Source organism: Heloderma suspectum, chromosome 9, assembly GCF_057233095.1.
Source record: "Heloderma suspectum isolate Gila_16-S chromosome 9, 16-S_ref, whole genome shotgun sequence".
Classification (NCBI taxonomy): Eukaryota; Metazoa; Chordata; class Lepidosauria; order Squamata; family Helodermatidae; genus Heloderma; species Heloderma suspectum.
Genome location: NC_139466.1, coordinates 32,040,052 through 32,055,085, shown reverse-complemented (window position 1 = coordinate 32,055,085; position 15,034 = coordinate 32,040,052). Strand labels below are relative to the sequence as shown.

The 15,034-nt window shown below is 41.4% G+C and overlaps 1 protein-coding gene across 3 annotated transcripts in view; it reads right to left on the bottom strand.

The window, feature by feature from the left end:
- FNDC3A (fibronectin type III domain containing 3A) overlaps nt 1–15,034 on the bottom strand; it is an 88,665-nt gene that overhangs the window by 27,165 nt on the left and 46,466 nt on the right. For 2 of the 3 annotated variants that reach the window (XM_084814071.1, XM_084814072.1), the window contains exons 5-13: nt 12,446–12,680; nt 10,476–10,754; nt 8,127–8,182; nt 6,334–6,488; nt 5,643–5,702; nt 3,917–4,055; nt 2,273–2,326; nt 656–777; nt 389–563 (exon numbers count right to left, since the gene is read on the bottom strand). In XM_084814071.1, coding sequence (XP_084670197.1) covers nt 389–563; nt 656–777; nt 2,273–2,326; nt 3,917–4,055; nt 5,643–5,702; nt 6,334–6,488; nt 8,127–8,182; nt 10,476–10,754; nt 12,446–12,680 — 1,275 coding nt within the window. The remainder of the gene's footprint in view (nt 1–388; nt 564–655; nt 778–2,272; nt 2,327–3,916; nt 4,056–5,642; nt 5,703–6,333; nt 6,489–8,126; nt 8,183–10,475; nt 10,755–12,445; nt 12,681–15,034) is intronic. The other variant, XM_084814073.1, reaches the window with a different exon arrangement.

Genomic DNA, 15,034 nt, shown 5'->3' with positions numbered 1-15,034 from the left:
CAGGGAATGCCTAGGATGCTGGACAGCCTCTGGCAATCAGTATTGACTATACTGGGCAAGATGGCCAAATATCCTGACCTGGCATAAGGTGGCTGTCTATATAAGAGCACAATGGCTACAGAGTTTATGACAGACTTCAGGTGTGTTCCAATACTGGCTGCTTACTACCACTGGTGTTGCCCAGACATGTGGACACTGGAGCAGCAACAACTTGGTGTTAAATTACTCCTGGAAGATTCAGGGATAATGTACTGCCCATGTCTGAACAACACAGCACATCATTATTCACTAGGCAACATTCTAATCTACACTAGAGGGCAGCTTATCCTCCTATTCTTCCCAACCCAACTCAAGTTTCTAAACTCATATAAACATATCAGAAACTTACAGAACCTTCCTCTTCCATTTCTAAAATGTAGGTCAGAGAGTCATCTGACGATATTCCACTTGGAGGACTCCATTTGAGAGACAACCATGTCACCCCTGCTTCTGTTAGCCGGGGGGACAGGGGTGGTGGTGGGACAATTCCTATTGTGTAACATCCCAATATCTCACTGAATCCACTGGGAGGAGGGAAAAAAGTACAAAATATTAGCAAGAACTTGAGCCATTAAAGATTTTAGGGAAACCATGTAATTGCACAATCTGTTTTTACCTCATTCCGATGTCATTTTTGGCCGCCAACCTGAATGTATATTTTGTAGAGGGGGTCAGCTTTGTTACTTTGTGTTGCTTTAGATGACCATAGTAGCATTCTTTGAATGCATCATTCTTTCCCTTTTCAAAAAAATAAACATGAAGTCAGAGTCCATTAGAACACAGTTCTCACACAGATGGCCAACCTGTGTGTTTGGCTTGTACCACTTCAGGACTGCAGGTGCGGCATGCATGATGGAATTTTCCTCCATGCAAAAAATAAACTCCTTCCACACAGAAAAGATATGTCAGGGAGGAAAAGCTAGAACAGAATCCTCCTTGAGAAGGGTGTGTCTGTGCATGCATGTTTGTAGAGGAACATTCCACCATATGTCTAGAGCATTCCACCATATGTCTAGAGCATTCCACCATATGTCTAGAGCATTCCACCATATGTCTAGAGCATTCCACCATATGTCTAGAGCAGTACTGCTGGATCAGACCAACGGTCTATCTAGTCCTGCATCCTGTTTCCCATACCAGCCGATCCGGAAGCCCAAAAGCAGGGCATCAAAGCAATAACTTTCCCCTGCTGTTGTTCACCAGCCAGTGGTACTTAGTGAAATTATACCTATGAAGCAAGATTGTAAAGTGTTTACCACCTCAATGAGACCTTAGCAGTAGTTGTCCTCTGTGGCCAAAGCATGTTAGCTTCTGTCCAAGGGAACTCAGATTCTATTCTCCTATATAGAATAGAATAGAGCCCACTAATTTTCAATGTGTGTGTCTGTGCGTGTGTGTGTGCGTGTGTGTGTACACACACGCACACGCTAAAGCAGCTACATTCAAATACCATTTCAATACTGACCAAATATAAAAAATACCAAGGACAGTAAAAACTGTAAAATACTTAATCCTGGTTCCAATCTTCAGACTTTTTGTAGTATTCAGGAAACCTGTGGCCAGGGCTCTATAAACACACATGCATGGGATACGTTCTAATTCTAATCTTAGTTCTGATTCTAATCTGGGGGTGTGGTGGTAGAGTTCAGAAATCCTGTGGCAAGGACACCATTCACACATATTTTGGAATGGCATGGGACTGTACCACTAGTCACAATGCTGCAGCTATGTAGATAAATCCTAGAACCACATGGATTCTACCGAAGTGCCTACTTATGCTATCAATCCTTTATATGGCTCTTTCAAGACACAAGAACAATTCTTAACTTGTTCATAAGAAACCTGAAGCTGTCGATGCTAGATTCAGTTATTAACACTCTAGCAGCTCAAACAAAGGTGCAAAGAAATTGTTTCTATTATTTAGTTGTCCTGGCTGAACAGTCTAGAGAAAATGACCCACTTCCCAGAGGGACTTTCACAGGAAGGAGACACTACAGCATATTAATTAACCTTATTGCAATGTACCTAATTAAAGGTACTTTCTAAGCACTATACTGAACAGTATTATTAATCTTATAGAAAAATGGTGCAATATTGATCAGTACAATGTACTAGTAAATATAATTTAAGTGACAATATAATTTAAGTAATTTAAGTTAAATATAATTTAAGTGACCATTACAGTTCAATAAGATGACTAACGTACATTTTCCCCTTAAAATAAGGAACTTACCTCATCCCATTCTAAAAGGTAGTTGGTTACTTTGGAGCCATTGTCATTGGAGGACTAAAAAGAAGGAAAAAGCTTTATTTTGGCTAGCTATTTAAAAAGGCAAAATTCTATCTCCCTATCCTAACCATTTCAATACTTTAATCAGTGCTGAACAAAAATGCAAGACATACACATTCCACACATCTATACATAGCTAGTAAGTTTTACTTCCATTCTGCAAGAAGAGAAGCATGTTCTTGGCTGCCCCCGCACCCCAAACGAAGTCTGAAGTAGTAATGCAAATTTCATAGCCCAATATTCCACCGTATGTTCAGTTTGACTTGCCCTGAGCTGGAAAATCCGGGCCTCCATTCAGAGGCGAACTTCATATCTCAGATTTCAACAGTTAGGTAAGATGTGTCCAGTCAGTCATCTAACCTTTCTTGTAATTTAATGTGCCTTGTGCCACGTGTGTACCCAATGTCACATTAGTGGGTGTCATGGAACCATTTCCAAATAAGCAGAGAAAAAACTTCAGAGCTCTCTTTGTTCAGGAACAAGAAGTGACTGTTGCCTCAAAGGAGGAGGATGTACTCTGAGTGTGTTAAGCAAGAAATCAGACTGATTCTGTAAACAACCAATTTTCCACAGCACCATTTATTTTAAAAATGTATATATTGCCTTATATAAAAAAGGTTAAGAGATGCTACAATGGTTACCTCCTTCTGAGGTTCACTTTGAGTCCTTTGTTTTGAGCAAGAGGCATATAAATTTTCCATTTTCAGTTTTTGCTAGTAATCAGGGCGACCTAGTCTACCTTTGTACGTTCCAGGCCTTTACTCATTCAGAAGTGCCAATGCATGGGTCGGGAACCTGTGGCCCTCCAGAAGTTGTTGAACTACAACTCCCATCATCCCACATCATTGGCCAGGCTGGCTCAGGCTGAAAGGAACTGGAGCCCAACAACATCTGTAGAGCCACATGGTCCCCAATCCTGCACCAATGATTTCCATACCTACCAAGGCCTATGGGTGAGTGCACTAATGCTGAACTAACTAAAACCCCACATAGTTTAATTAGAAGGGAAAGGAGAACAGTTCCAGTCTTTCCACAACTCCCCCCGCCCCATCTATCACGGAGGTTTCATTTTTTCAAGTCAGATTTAATTTGAGCAAAGGGGGCCTACAAACAGAAGTGCATCCTCATTCCCGGACAGGAGTGCTCCTCTTAAGGACTGCCAGCCAGCCATGCCCTCCTCCAGGATATTATAAGTTGCAAGGAACTCAAACTGGTCAATTCCATTCTCTACACCCGACTTTCTTTTCCGATTGACACCCAACATTCTGTGGCTTCTAGAGGCTCTTGAGCTTGCTCAGTCCTCATTGGGTTGTGGGGGTTTGGGGGTGGTGCCTCTTGGGGGGGGGTTAAAAAAAAGTTTTGTCATTCTGCATACCTCAAGGTTTCCCTGAGTATGCTGATACCTCCCTCTTATTTCTTAATGGCCCCATTTTAGCTCCAATCCTATGGGCACCAACCACTTGAGCTTGAAATTAGAGGGAATTATTGGATTTGCTTAAGGTATGTCTCTCATAACAACAACAAAAGAAAAACCCATTTTCCTTTTAAACCAGGTTAATCTAAAAGCCACTTTAGCTTTGCAGTTACCTTCCACTGTAAATGCAGGCTGTTTTTGGTTTTGTTGACCACTTTCGGTGCAGCTGGAGGGTCTGGTTCACAGCTCTCTGTGGTAAAACTAGCCACCTCTGAGACAGTTTCCTTTGTGGAACTACTTGAGGCTAAAACTCTGTATGATGATAAAAAAAATGTTGGGGAAGCATTTCGAGTATACAATGAAATTGAGATCTGAAAGTTTAGAATGTGGCTGGTCATAATGCCTTGAGACACACAGTTACTTACGGGACGGCATTTCGCATATATATAACCCTCCTTCTATGAGAGAGGCCAACTTGCTCTATCCTCTAAAGGAGAACCCCCTCCCCCCAATACATTCTAGAACCCCCTCTCCTCCCCCCAATACATTCCAAGACAATGGGTAGGTACCCTGTGGACAGTTCCAAAGACACACTATGATTTTTTTTCTTTTTTGGCCCCCCAACCCCAGCACTTCATTGGCCAGGTTCGAAAGAGCAGCAGTGAAAAGAAGCCATGGTGGTTTCCCCCCACACCACCCTGTGCATGCAGCTCACGTGCCCGCCATTTCCCTAATTACCCTTGCCACAGTGCGGGTTGCCGTGTCATCCGAACCTGGAGAGGTGTGCAGCGGGGCTGGCTTCCAAACCACCCCACAACCCATGGCTTGTTGTAGGGGTTATGGGGTGGTTTGGAAACCACCCCTGCTGCACACCTCATTGGGTTCGGACGACACAGCAACCCATGCCACGGCGAGGGTAATTAGGGAAATGGCAGGCGCCTGAGCAGCGCGTGCAGAGAAGGAAAAAGAAGCAACTGTGGCTTCTTTTCTTCCGCTGATCATCCTGACCCAAGTCATTGCCCAAGCCTGCAATGTAAAAGAAGAGAACATGAGCTTTTGTACCAACTTCAATGTGAGAAGAAGTGCCTTGGCTTCAGTTTCCACTCTCATGTTGTCCTCCGAGTTGCCTAAAGAACTGCCAGGCTTGGAGCAGAAGGGAGGATGATAACGGAGGCATTTCCGCCCTTACTGAAGCTGGTTGGAAGACTAATGACACATGCCCTTATTTCACCCTCTCCAGTACTCAGAGCAATTAGAGCTGGACACAATGCACCCAGCAAGCACGAGTACTATTCTGAAATTGTTCTTTATGCCATGTTAAAAACAAAACAAAACCTGTCCCACGATACCAATTATACAAGTTCCCACTACCTGTCATAGTTCAGGTAGGGTTGAGGCTCAGGACACAGCTTGCAGGGGGAAAGCAGCACTTTTTAAAATTTTATTTATTTATTGCATGTATATCCCGCCTTTTTTCCTCTTGCAAAGAATCCAAGGTGGCTTTACATTATCCTCCTCCTCTGTATTTTATCCTCACAACAACCCTGTGAGGAAGGTTGGGCTGAAAGTCTGTGACTGGCCCAAAGGTACCCAGTGAGCTTCCATGGCCGAGTGGGGACTAGAACCCAGATCTCCTGGCTCCCAGTCCAACATGCTCACTACTACACCACACCACATTTGATACTATGCCACACCAGAAGCTTTAATCAAGTCAGTAAGGAGATTATCTGCAACACCATTTGTATGCCTCATCTTCCATCTTTTAAACACCTGTTTTCCCACCCTCCTAGGAAACGTTTATTCTTTTAATGAACTTCAAACTAGGTAGATATCTGGAAAGCAATTCAGCCATTTCAGCAATGGCTGCACTCTCCAGCGACATTTGTTCTTCATGCCCACCTGACATGGTAATCAGTTGCTGGTCTGAGATCAGAAAGAATAAAAGTTGTCTCTTCACCACTGCAGAAAGAACAATCTGTTAGTAACTGTACCAAAAAAGTATCTGTAACAATAAAGCCCCATGCCAAGTACAACCACATTTTTCTTGCAACCTTATCCTAAACATTTGCCCACAGTGGTGGATTGGGGAGGGGCCATAGCTCAGGGGAGGGGCCATAGCTCAGGGGAGGGGCCATAGCTCAGGGGAGGGGCCATAGCTCAGTGTGACAGAGCACATGCTTGGCATGCAGAAGGTCCCAGGTTCGACCCCCCGCTTCTCCAGGTAGGGAAAGGAAAGAATCCTGCCTGAAACCCCTGAGAGCCGCTGCCAGTCAGTGTCGACAATACTGGGCTAGATGGGCCAATGGTCTGACTCAGTATAAGGCAGCTTCCTATGTTCCTATCATTAGTACTCCTGAGGTGACAGCGTACTGGACTGTGTATCGATCTGTCAGGATAGCGCGTTAAAACTTCTATCTGCCGACACGTCAGCTCTTCAGCCCTCAAAGTTCTACAATGGAAACAACCCCCAAATTTGATTTAAGAATAATTATGACGAAAACAAAGCTGGAGAAGAAACCTAGTGGTCACATTTGTGCTAAAGCTATCAGCTGATACAAGTTGTGTAGTTAAATTAAGGAACAGTACTTACCTGTAAACAGATTTAAATTTTCCGTTTTTACCACTGTTCGAGACTTCCACTTCAAACTTGAATGTTGCAGGAGTGAGATTATGAGTTTCTTCATTATGTGATGCAACTGGAGAATTCCAAGACAGGACTGCTGATCTTGCTTGTATTTGAGAGATCTTTGAAAACAAAGGGAGTACAGTCACCTTTTAGAATATGCAAGGCTTGTTAGAAGAATGCAGGTGTCTTATCCTCCCTGCCCCAAATATAAGTACCGGGTCCAATTTCATTTTTACTTCCATTTTTTTTGGTAGTTCTTTAAATCATTTGTATAGCTCATCCATTAACAGCTTATTCCACAATCGCAGACATGACCCAATATTGTCCTTTATTCAGTAGTCCCTTTAACTGCTATACAACTGTGTATTTAGAAAATTAGGTCACTTGACTGAGGTGACAAACCTTCTTTTGTGTACTGAAATTGTCATCAGTGTTCAAATTTCACCCACTTTTTACCATGAAAACTGTGCACCGAAGTAAGACAGATACTTGCATGTTCAAGCATGATGGGGCACACATTTTTTTCTACAAGGAGATAATCTATGGATAGGAAACACCTTAGAATATCTTGCTGGCATTATGTTTATTTAGGAAAATGTATATCCCACCTTTTCACTCAACATGGCTTTCATCATGTTAAAAACAAAGACACAGCAATATCCAACAAAACAATTTAAACAAAACAGACACCTGCAGTACATAAAAGCCAATTAAAATGTAACAGAACAGTTATGAGAAACACAACAGGAAAATGACATGCCTGTCATTTAGAAAAAGTCTTAACTAAATGGACAAAGACAAAAAGAGAGGGGGCCAAATGGGCCTCTTGAGGAAGAGAGTTCCACAATTTAGGTGCAGCTACCAAGAAGGCTCTCTTATACATCCCAATCAGCTTTGCCTCAGCCAGAGTTGGGATGCAGAGAAGGGCTTCGCCATCAGATCTTAGGGAACAGTCAAGATAGTATGGGAGGAGCTGGGTTTTAAAAGTAATCACAACCATCTTATACATATATAGTTATCAGAGTAATACACCACAGTTACAGTGAACAAAGCCAAAAACGCAGCATCTTCTTTTGCTGTAGTTGCTATGCTAATATAGCATGCTTAGTTCAGATAAAGCACCACACAAAGATTTCTGGCTCTTAGTAGCATCCAACTTAAAAAAATGTTTCTGTTTAAATGCCATGGACTGTAAAAAAGAAGAAGATTCCAAATAGGCAAGTAAAACTCCTGGCCACCTATTTCTCTTTGATGGCTGTCCTGGTTATGTAACTATTATTCCTCTCCCCTTCCCCCAACCGCAAAGCTGGTTCCAAAGCTCACAAGAATGTAAGTTAAGCAGGCTTTGTGTCAAAACTCATAATGGTCATACCAAGGGTTTCAAAATACTTCCAGTCTTGAATAATGCCCAGGCTCAGACTCCTTGAACTAGGTATCTTATATTCAGAGGGGTAAACCTAGTGTCATAATACCTATGACTGATTTTTCTCTTGATGTCTCATTGTAATATCCAAGGTCAGGGAACACCCATTTGATTCTTCCATCAATTCACCAGGATTTGCATAACAAATTCATACAGAGTGCCATTGTTTGTAGCTATTTCACAACTATGAAACCCTCATTTCAAAGGACACTGTCACATCTCCAGATATTGCAAACCCTTTCTATTTCAGCTGGGCTCTGTAAACAATAATATGGTGAGTTTTTTGAGGAGGCATGGGAATGGTATATCATAATTAAGAGGTATTACTACTTACTGTAGGCTTACTGAAGCTTAAGAGCTCTTCAGATTTTCTAGATTCTGTGTCAGATTCTGAAAAAAAAAAGTGTTAGATGGAGAGGGAAATTAAACAACACAACTCTTATCTAACTGCAACCCAAACAGAACTTTATTAGAAGAACAACAGTATATGCTGTGCAAAGTTCATTGCCCTTATTTGTTTTGACCAGTGAATATGCTAAGTATGCAAACTGCACAGAAGTAACAGAACTGCACAGACTTCCTCTTAGTTTGTCCTACACCATCAAGAATTTCTGCATATCTTGCTTTCCCTTTGGAAATTACGGAAATTGAAAATTCTAGTTTGTTTACCTTCTAACAGTAGGTTTGTCTATCCGTTACTTTATTTTGGAGACATAGTTTACATTGTTTTTCTTTTGTTAAATGTTTTTCCAGAACGAGTTTGAGACAAGTCCATTTTGGAGATTAGCTATATACCAAATGATAAGCAAAGCATTTCCACAAAGGGTGGTTGTCTATCTTGCTGTGAGATATTTTAAGCATTCAATAATTAAGACTAAAAAGTTTCAGCAAAGGAGCATTTGAAAGGAAAACCCATGCATATACATGCTTATGTTTTCAGATAATTCATGTTAGCTTTTCTACTTACCCTGCCAAGGCTCAAGGTTCAGGATACAAAGTAATGTGAAGGGTGAAATAAGTCAACAGAAGTAGAGATGCCACATGAGTACTGAAGTTCAGGTCCAAATGTGCCTGAAGTACCTTTTTCTATTTCACCTTGCCAATACAATTTTTGTATATTTACATTGTATATACAATTTTGGTATATTTACAAGAACAGGCTGCTTGCACTTCATTTCTTCAGTCCATGACAGGCCAAATTAAACCATGCACACAACTTTGGCAACAGGGCCTACATTGCCAGTGTTATGGTGCATTTGCTCCCACGCTTTCACACAGACACAGTTTAATCTAGCAGTAAAGGATTTTACCTTCCAAAATAATTTGGGGAAGACAACTCTGTTAGCAGTGCACACAGCACAGAAGTTAAGTACTATGTTTTACTGCTGAAGTCAATTACTTCTGTGTGAGAGTATAGGTAAAAGGCAAGCGTTTAATTGGCCTGCAGCCATATCCAGAAATACACATGTACTTTATCACTCAGGTAACAGATGCATGTATATATTCTGATGGATCCAAAAAGCCCTTAAAGCAACCAGGAATGGACTTTTGCTCACACAAGGAAGGCTCACCAATTCCTTTCCCTTCTGCATCACAATGCATACTGTTAGGGTTCCCCCAACCCTCTGGATCAGATTTTTAGCAAGCACACAAAAGACTGCAGGGGTGGGAAGGAAAGCCCAGTTGCACATGGAACTCAGCTCATGGTGCTTTGGATACAAGCCTCTGTTTTTCAACAGTACACAAAACAGGACTGTTTTATCAAGACCCTTTCGTCAACCCCATTAAAATTGATGAGATGTGTTTGTATTTTCATGTGGTGAGTGCATTTTCCAAGCCCCCAAGTCCAGCCTAAAAGTCAACGTTCGCAAAAGCTACATTTCAGGCACAGCTAATACAGCAATCTTAGTCCTCTCTTTTACATCCAAGCCTCCAACTGCCAATGATTAGGCTCCTTATGCAAGAAACTCCCCCTGAGATAAGCTGTCTCTATCAGAAAATCTAACCCCTGGTTGACAAGAGGTAAGAACAAGGGTGAGTGGGAAAATTGAGAGGCCAGACACAGAAAAGGAAGGTGACCTGAGGAATGAGTGCAAACCTTCTAAACTTAAAAGACAGGCTCACCTATGCTCATCTAACTACAATTGATGTTAAATATTTCTTGAAGTGGATATATAGGACAAAATGTTCTGGGAATTAAATCATACATAGTTTCTGAGTACTAAATGTTCTGGACACCCATCACAATAATCCTTTTTGAAGGCATCAACTTCTTTTGGTGGCTTCTCAAGCTCCCGATTTACACAAAGTAACTGATATGTGTGTGTGTGTGTGTGGGAGGTGTCAATGGAAGATCAAAATAGGAAGATGCCTGAAATATTAGGTTCCAGCTCTTCTCTCTTGCAAGTCGGCCACCTAGATTTGTAATAAACATGCTGCTACCTAATTTTCCAGATGCCCTGCAGGGAGAAACTGACCCAACTTTCCTCACTACCAAAATAATGTAGAACAGTATTATTTAAAAGGCCATTCGTGTCTACTTGTTAAATCCTGAAGGAACAAAGGGAAGACACAGTTCTCTCTTTGTTCCGTTAAGAATACATTGCCATTAGATTTAATTCTCATTGGAAAATACATGCAAAATGCAAAACACACATTCATTTCCAAAACAGTTCTTACATACCTCCCATTCCTGAATCAGCCAATGGGATGGGGCTTCCCCTGGTTTTTCCTACTTGTTTCTGCTTTATTTGCCCTCCTGTCCCTTGCTGTCCCTTTCCGTATCCATTCTGAACGTTGGCACTATTGTTAACTTTATGAGGTGAAGAAGGAGGGCTGTTCATTTTATTATTCGTATGTCCACTAGCTTGTCGGTCTTTTAGCCTTTTCTTCAAATGCTCCTGCATTTTGAGAGTTCTTTCATCTCGCTGAACAAAATTTGTTCTGCCATGGGAACGGGACTCTAAAAGGGCACCGGCAAGAACAGCCCATTAGACGGAACACAGAAATTGCAATACCTTGATTTTTAATCTCTTTTTTTTTAACTGCCCCCTACCTCTATTTAAAAAGCTTCAAGTTTTGGATAAAATAGAAGTCTAAAATATAAATAATTGGATACAGTTCTTATAGCTAGCAAGCAGCTGTCAAAGTTAATTTTATAATTGCAACACAAATAGCATGTGTGTGTGTGAATGCGTGTGGGGGAGAAATGGGGATAAGAATCCCCTGTAAGTGCTATTTTTAGTGGGAGGGCGGGATATAATTTAATAAATAAAATAAGCTTTCTAACATAATATTGTACACCCCACAGAAGCAACAGTAATGATATTTCAGGGAGATGATAAAATGCAAGCTTTCACTTTTAAACTCCCACAAGTCTAATTCACTTCTGCTTCTAATTCTCAAGCAATAACTTCAGCAGCCTGGGGAAGGATAGACTGGTCTTACTTACCAGCTACAGGAACAACCACTACTGTAATCCTTTGTTCTCTCCCTCATAGAAAAAACCCTCCATTATGAATTGCCACCTGTTTTTATGAAGGCAACCTAAGGATGCTGTTTTGGAGGAGTTTATGGAATGCATAGAGGGAAGCTCCTCCTTGTTATTTTCCCCTTCCAAAATGGGTAACTGTAGATTTGAGTAAGCTGCCAAAATATGGAAGGGCTGTAAATCTTCATAAATACATTACAGCAAGGCATAATGTATTTTTACATCTTTTTTTGTGCTTCTTGTGCACTGTGGCCAGGCTGGTAAGAGAGCTGGCAAGAGAGGCCCTTGTCTTTTTGTCCAAGTCCAACTTTTGACAGCAAGTAGTGGTCACTTTCCAAACCATAATAACAGACTGTTGTGTGGTCTTGGCTCTGAGCAATGGGTGGAATGACCCCACGAAGAGCAGTGCTGGCAATCTCTATGCCCCCAGCAAGCAGCTTGAACAACCACAACCAACAGCAGGATGAATTTCCTTCAGCTTCTACCATGGCTCCCAGAAAAGGGGTTTGAGAGATACGTGTGGTCTGCACAGTAAAATGGTGTTTGCAACATTCGTTTGAGGTAAGGAGCATCTTCCTTTTGTTAATACTTATTTCAATTTCTATCTTGCCATGTTCTCATAAGATGGGCTAGTAGATAATTAAACTAAAATCTGATGATTAAAAATAAATCAAAATAAATGTACCCAAGTAGAAAATTCATTCAAACCACCCAATACTGGCTCAACCACAGCCATTAGAAGAAATCCTAAACAAGTCTTACAATGTTTTCAGAAAGATTCAGGATCAGATGGTAACTCTCTAAGGAAAGGGAGTTCGACTTCACTGAGGAAGCTACTAGGAATGCTTCTCTACATACCCTTGCTGCTTGGCCTTTCTACATGGGTGGTGTGGTCAAGAGAAGACTTGTGGCTGATCTTAAAAATTGTAAAGGAATGTAAAGAAGGAAGCCATATCTAGGTTATGTAGGAAACCCAAGCCATCTTGGGTTTTAAGACAAAACCAAACTCTCTACTGTGCCGAGAATATTATTCGTTGATGCATCCCAATCAGGAAACAAGCTGCTACATTCTACCACATATTCTCACCAGGAAGCCTTGGGCATTCTGAATGCAGCTGAGCAAACTACAAGACTGCATTTTCTCTTATCAGCAAATTCCTTACCTTGCTCTTGATAAAGATGTGGTGATGGTGGTGGTGGATGCTGATGAATGAACTGTGGTGGTATTTCTCCTGTCCCTGGAACTGCAGGATACACTGGATGAGGTGGATGGGGAAGCAAAGCAGGGTGAGGGTGCATATAATGGGGCACGTGTGGTGGAGGTGGATGCATGGAGGGGTGGAATTCAGTAGAATGTGGCATAACTATGACCTTCCGAACTCCATTTTCTTCTACCACCTGTAATACAAAGTGAGAGAGACCAATTTGTTATTATAATTTTTCTTCCACCACCTGTAATACAAAGTAAGAGAGACCAATTTGTTACTATAATTCTGGGGGGTGGGGATGGGAGGGAACCTACCAATACATCAGTGTCTAGAACTCTGGCTCTCATTTTCACTCTCCCAAGCTTATCCTAGTTATTTTGTGTTTTAAAATTATGGGTTGTTCAGTGCTTTTTAAATATATCTAATGAAATGAGATAATAAATGGGCATATCCCATCTTGAATAGTAATATTGTTAATCACCTACTCAAAATTGTCTTGCAGATCTAACAGAGAGAAAAAAACAAGATTCACACATCCACTGGATTTTATTGCAGTGATGTTCAAGCAGTGCCAAAACTTCATTTTGATTGATGTGTCAAAAAACAGCAACCCCAAGCACAAGTCGAAATCCAGATCCAAACACATTGCAAAGGAACTAAATATGTATACTTTAGCAAAGATAGGATGACACAAGTTTGCTTCTCATACGAAGTCCAGGTAATAACTCATATGAGAGGGAGATCATGTGTTTAGCGTGAAATAAGCATCATGTTCTAGTAACCAGAAGCAATGGATGAGTTACAGTGTAACCATTACAGACTCAAACCTAACCTTACCATTTGCATGAAACGCAGTACAGCATGCATTCTTCCTATCAACATTTTCCTTTAACAGTAAATAACTCAAAGCATACTATCAGCCACCTGCAAAATCTAATCACAGCTTGAGTCCGGGTCAAAGAATTGTATAAATATCAAACCAAATATTCTATTCTACAAACTCCTTTAAGAAATTATTCTGCCTGAAGCCTGTTTAGTTTGACCAGTCAGTTCTCAAGAGTTTCCTAGCTGGCCAAACAGGAATTACAGAGGTTTGGCATTACTAGCTATGCCAAATACACACACAACTGAAGTTTCTCAACTCAACGCAAGTCAGACTTGATGGGAAACAGTTGCCCTCAAGAGAAGAAAGAATGTGTCGAGCCACGGATTATTACGCAAAGGTAATCTGTAATGTGAACTTCAGGTCAGGTGCAATTAACTTGAGGTTGTGTTACTTGTGTGATTGTGGTTGGACAAAACCCTTCCTTGGTTATAAGCCATCTTATGCACAGGTATGCTTGATCTGAGATAGTTCTATAACAAGCTGAAGTATAATTTCTTCAGCAGAAATGCATGAAATGTACATACTATATTAATGTTGCCATTCTAAAGACTATTGAGCGTTGTTTACAATGCTGTATAGAGACAGAAAGATTTGGCGTACCTGTAAATTTCCCCCAATTGTTCCCTGAGCAGCAGCCCCTCTACAAAGTGACTACTGACACAGCAATGGGAGTCAATAGGTTAGATGTTTTAGATGCCTTCATTTCCATCCCCTTAACCCCATACTTTACAAGGGAAGAAGGATGGAAGGGCCTTCCCCCACAGAGACTGTCTTGGGAGCTCTTACAGACATTGCCAAGACTTTTCCTGAGGATGCTTAGACTTGACTCTCAAAGTTGGCAGGATTAACTCCTGTTCTATTAAAACACACATTAACCTCGGAGATAAAGGACAAGCTTAGGTGATGCACATGAAAAATGCAAAGGGTGGATCAGCAGATGGGCCAGGCAACTGGAAGCTCCTGTCAGCCGAAGCAGCACTCCATCAAGGTGGTCTAAAAAAGGCATGTAAAGAGAACATCTTTTGCAGTTACTGTTTTGTCTCAACCTTGATCATTGTGTACAGTTTGATTCTGATGAGCATGAAGTGTTACTGGGTAAATCTTAAAATCCAAGGCCTTCTCAAAGATTCCCTTTGAGATTCAAGAAGGCATGATAAGCATGCTCCGGGAGGTGCCTGACTCAGCTCCATGAATCGAGAGGGCTTTAAGAGTTCCCTCCTGGAAAAGCTCAACACTCAGAGCAGAGTGGTTCTGAGTCACTGAAGCCAATTAGACTGGACATCATAGCTGCAGTGTTCAGGAGCTAGCTGCACATGACCTCCAAGATAGAGTCTGAGGTTGAAAATGGAATCCAAGGGACTTGAAGCAATTAGGCCTCCCCACACCTGCTAGCAGGTCATGCCAATGGCAAGGACTGATTTGTTCAAGAGTTAAGTTATGGCAAAACTTATTCCTATGTGACCCTGCGCTTTTGCTGAAGAAACAAAAGGTGATAAAGAGGCGTCAGCGACATGAACAGCAACAGCAACAAAGACTGTAAAGGAGGAGGAATGCACTGTTCTGAACACAATTTCTGTTGCTATTCTATTAGCCAGGCATGGACTGTTCAACAGTCTGGGGATGAAGTAACAGGGGTTGTGGTTACCACCACCACATTA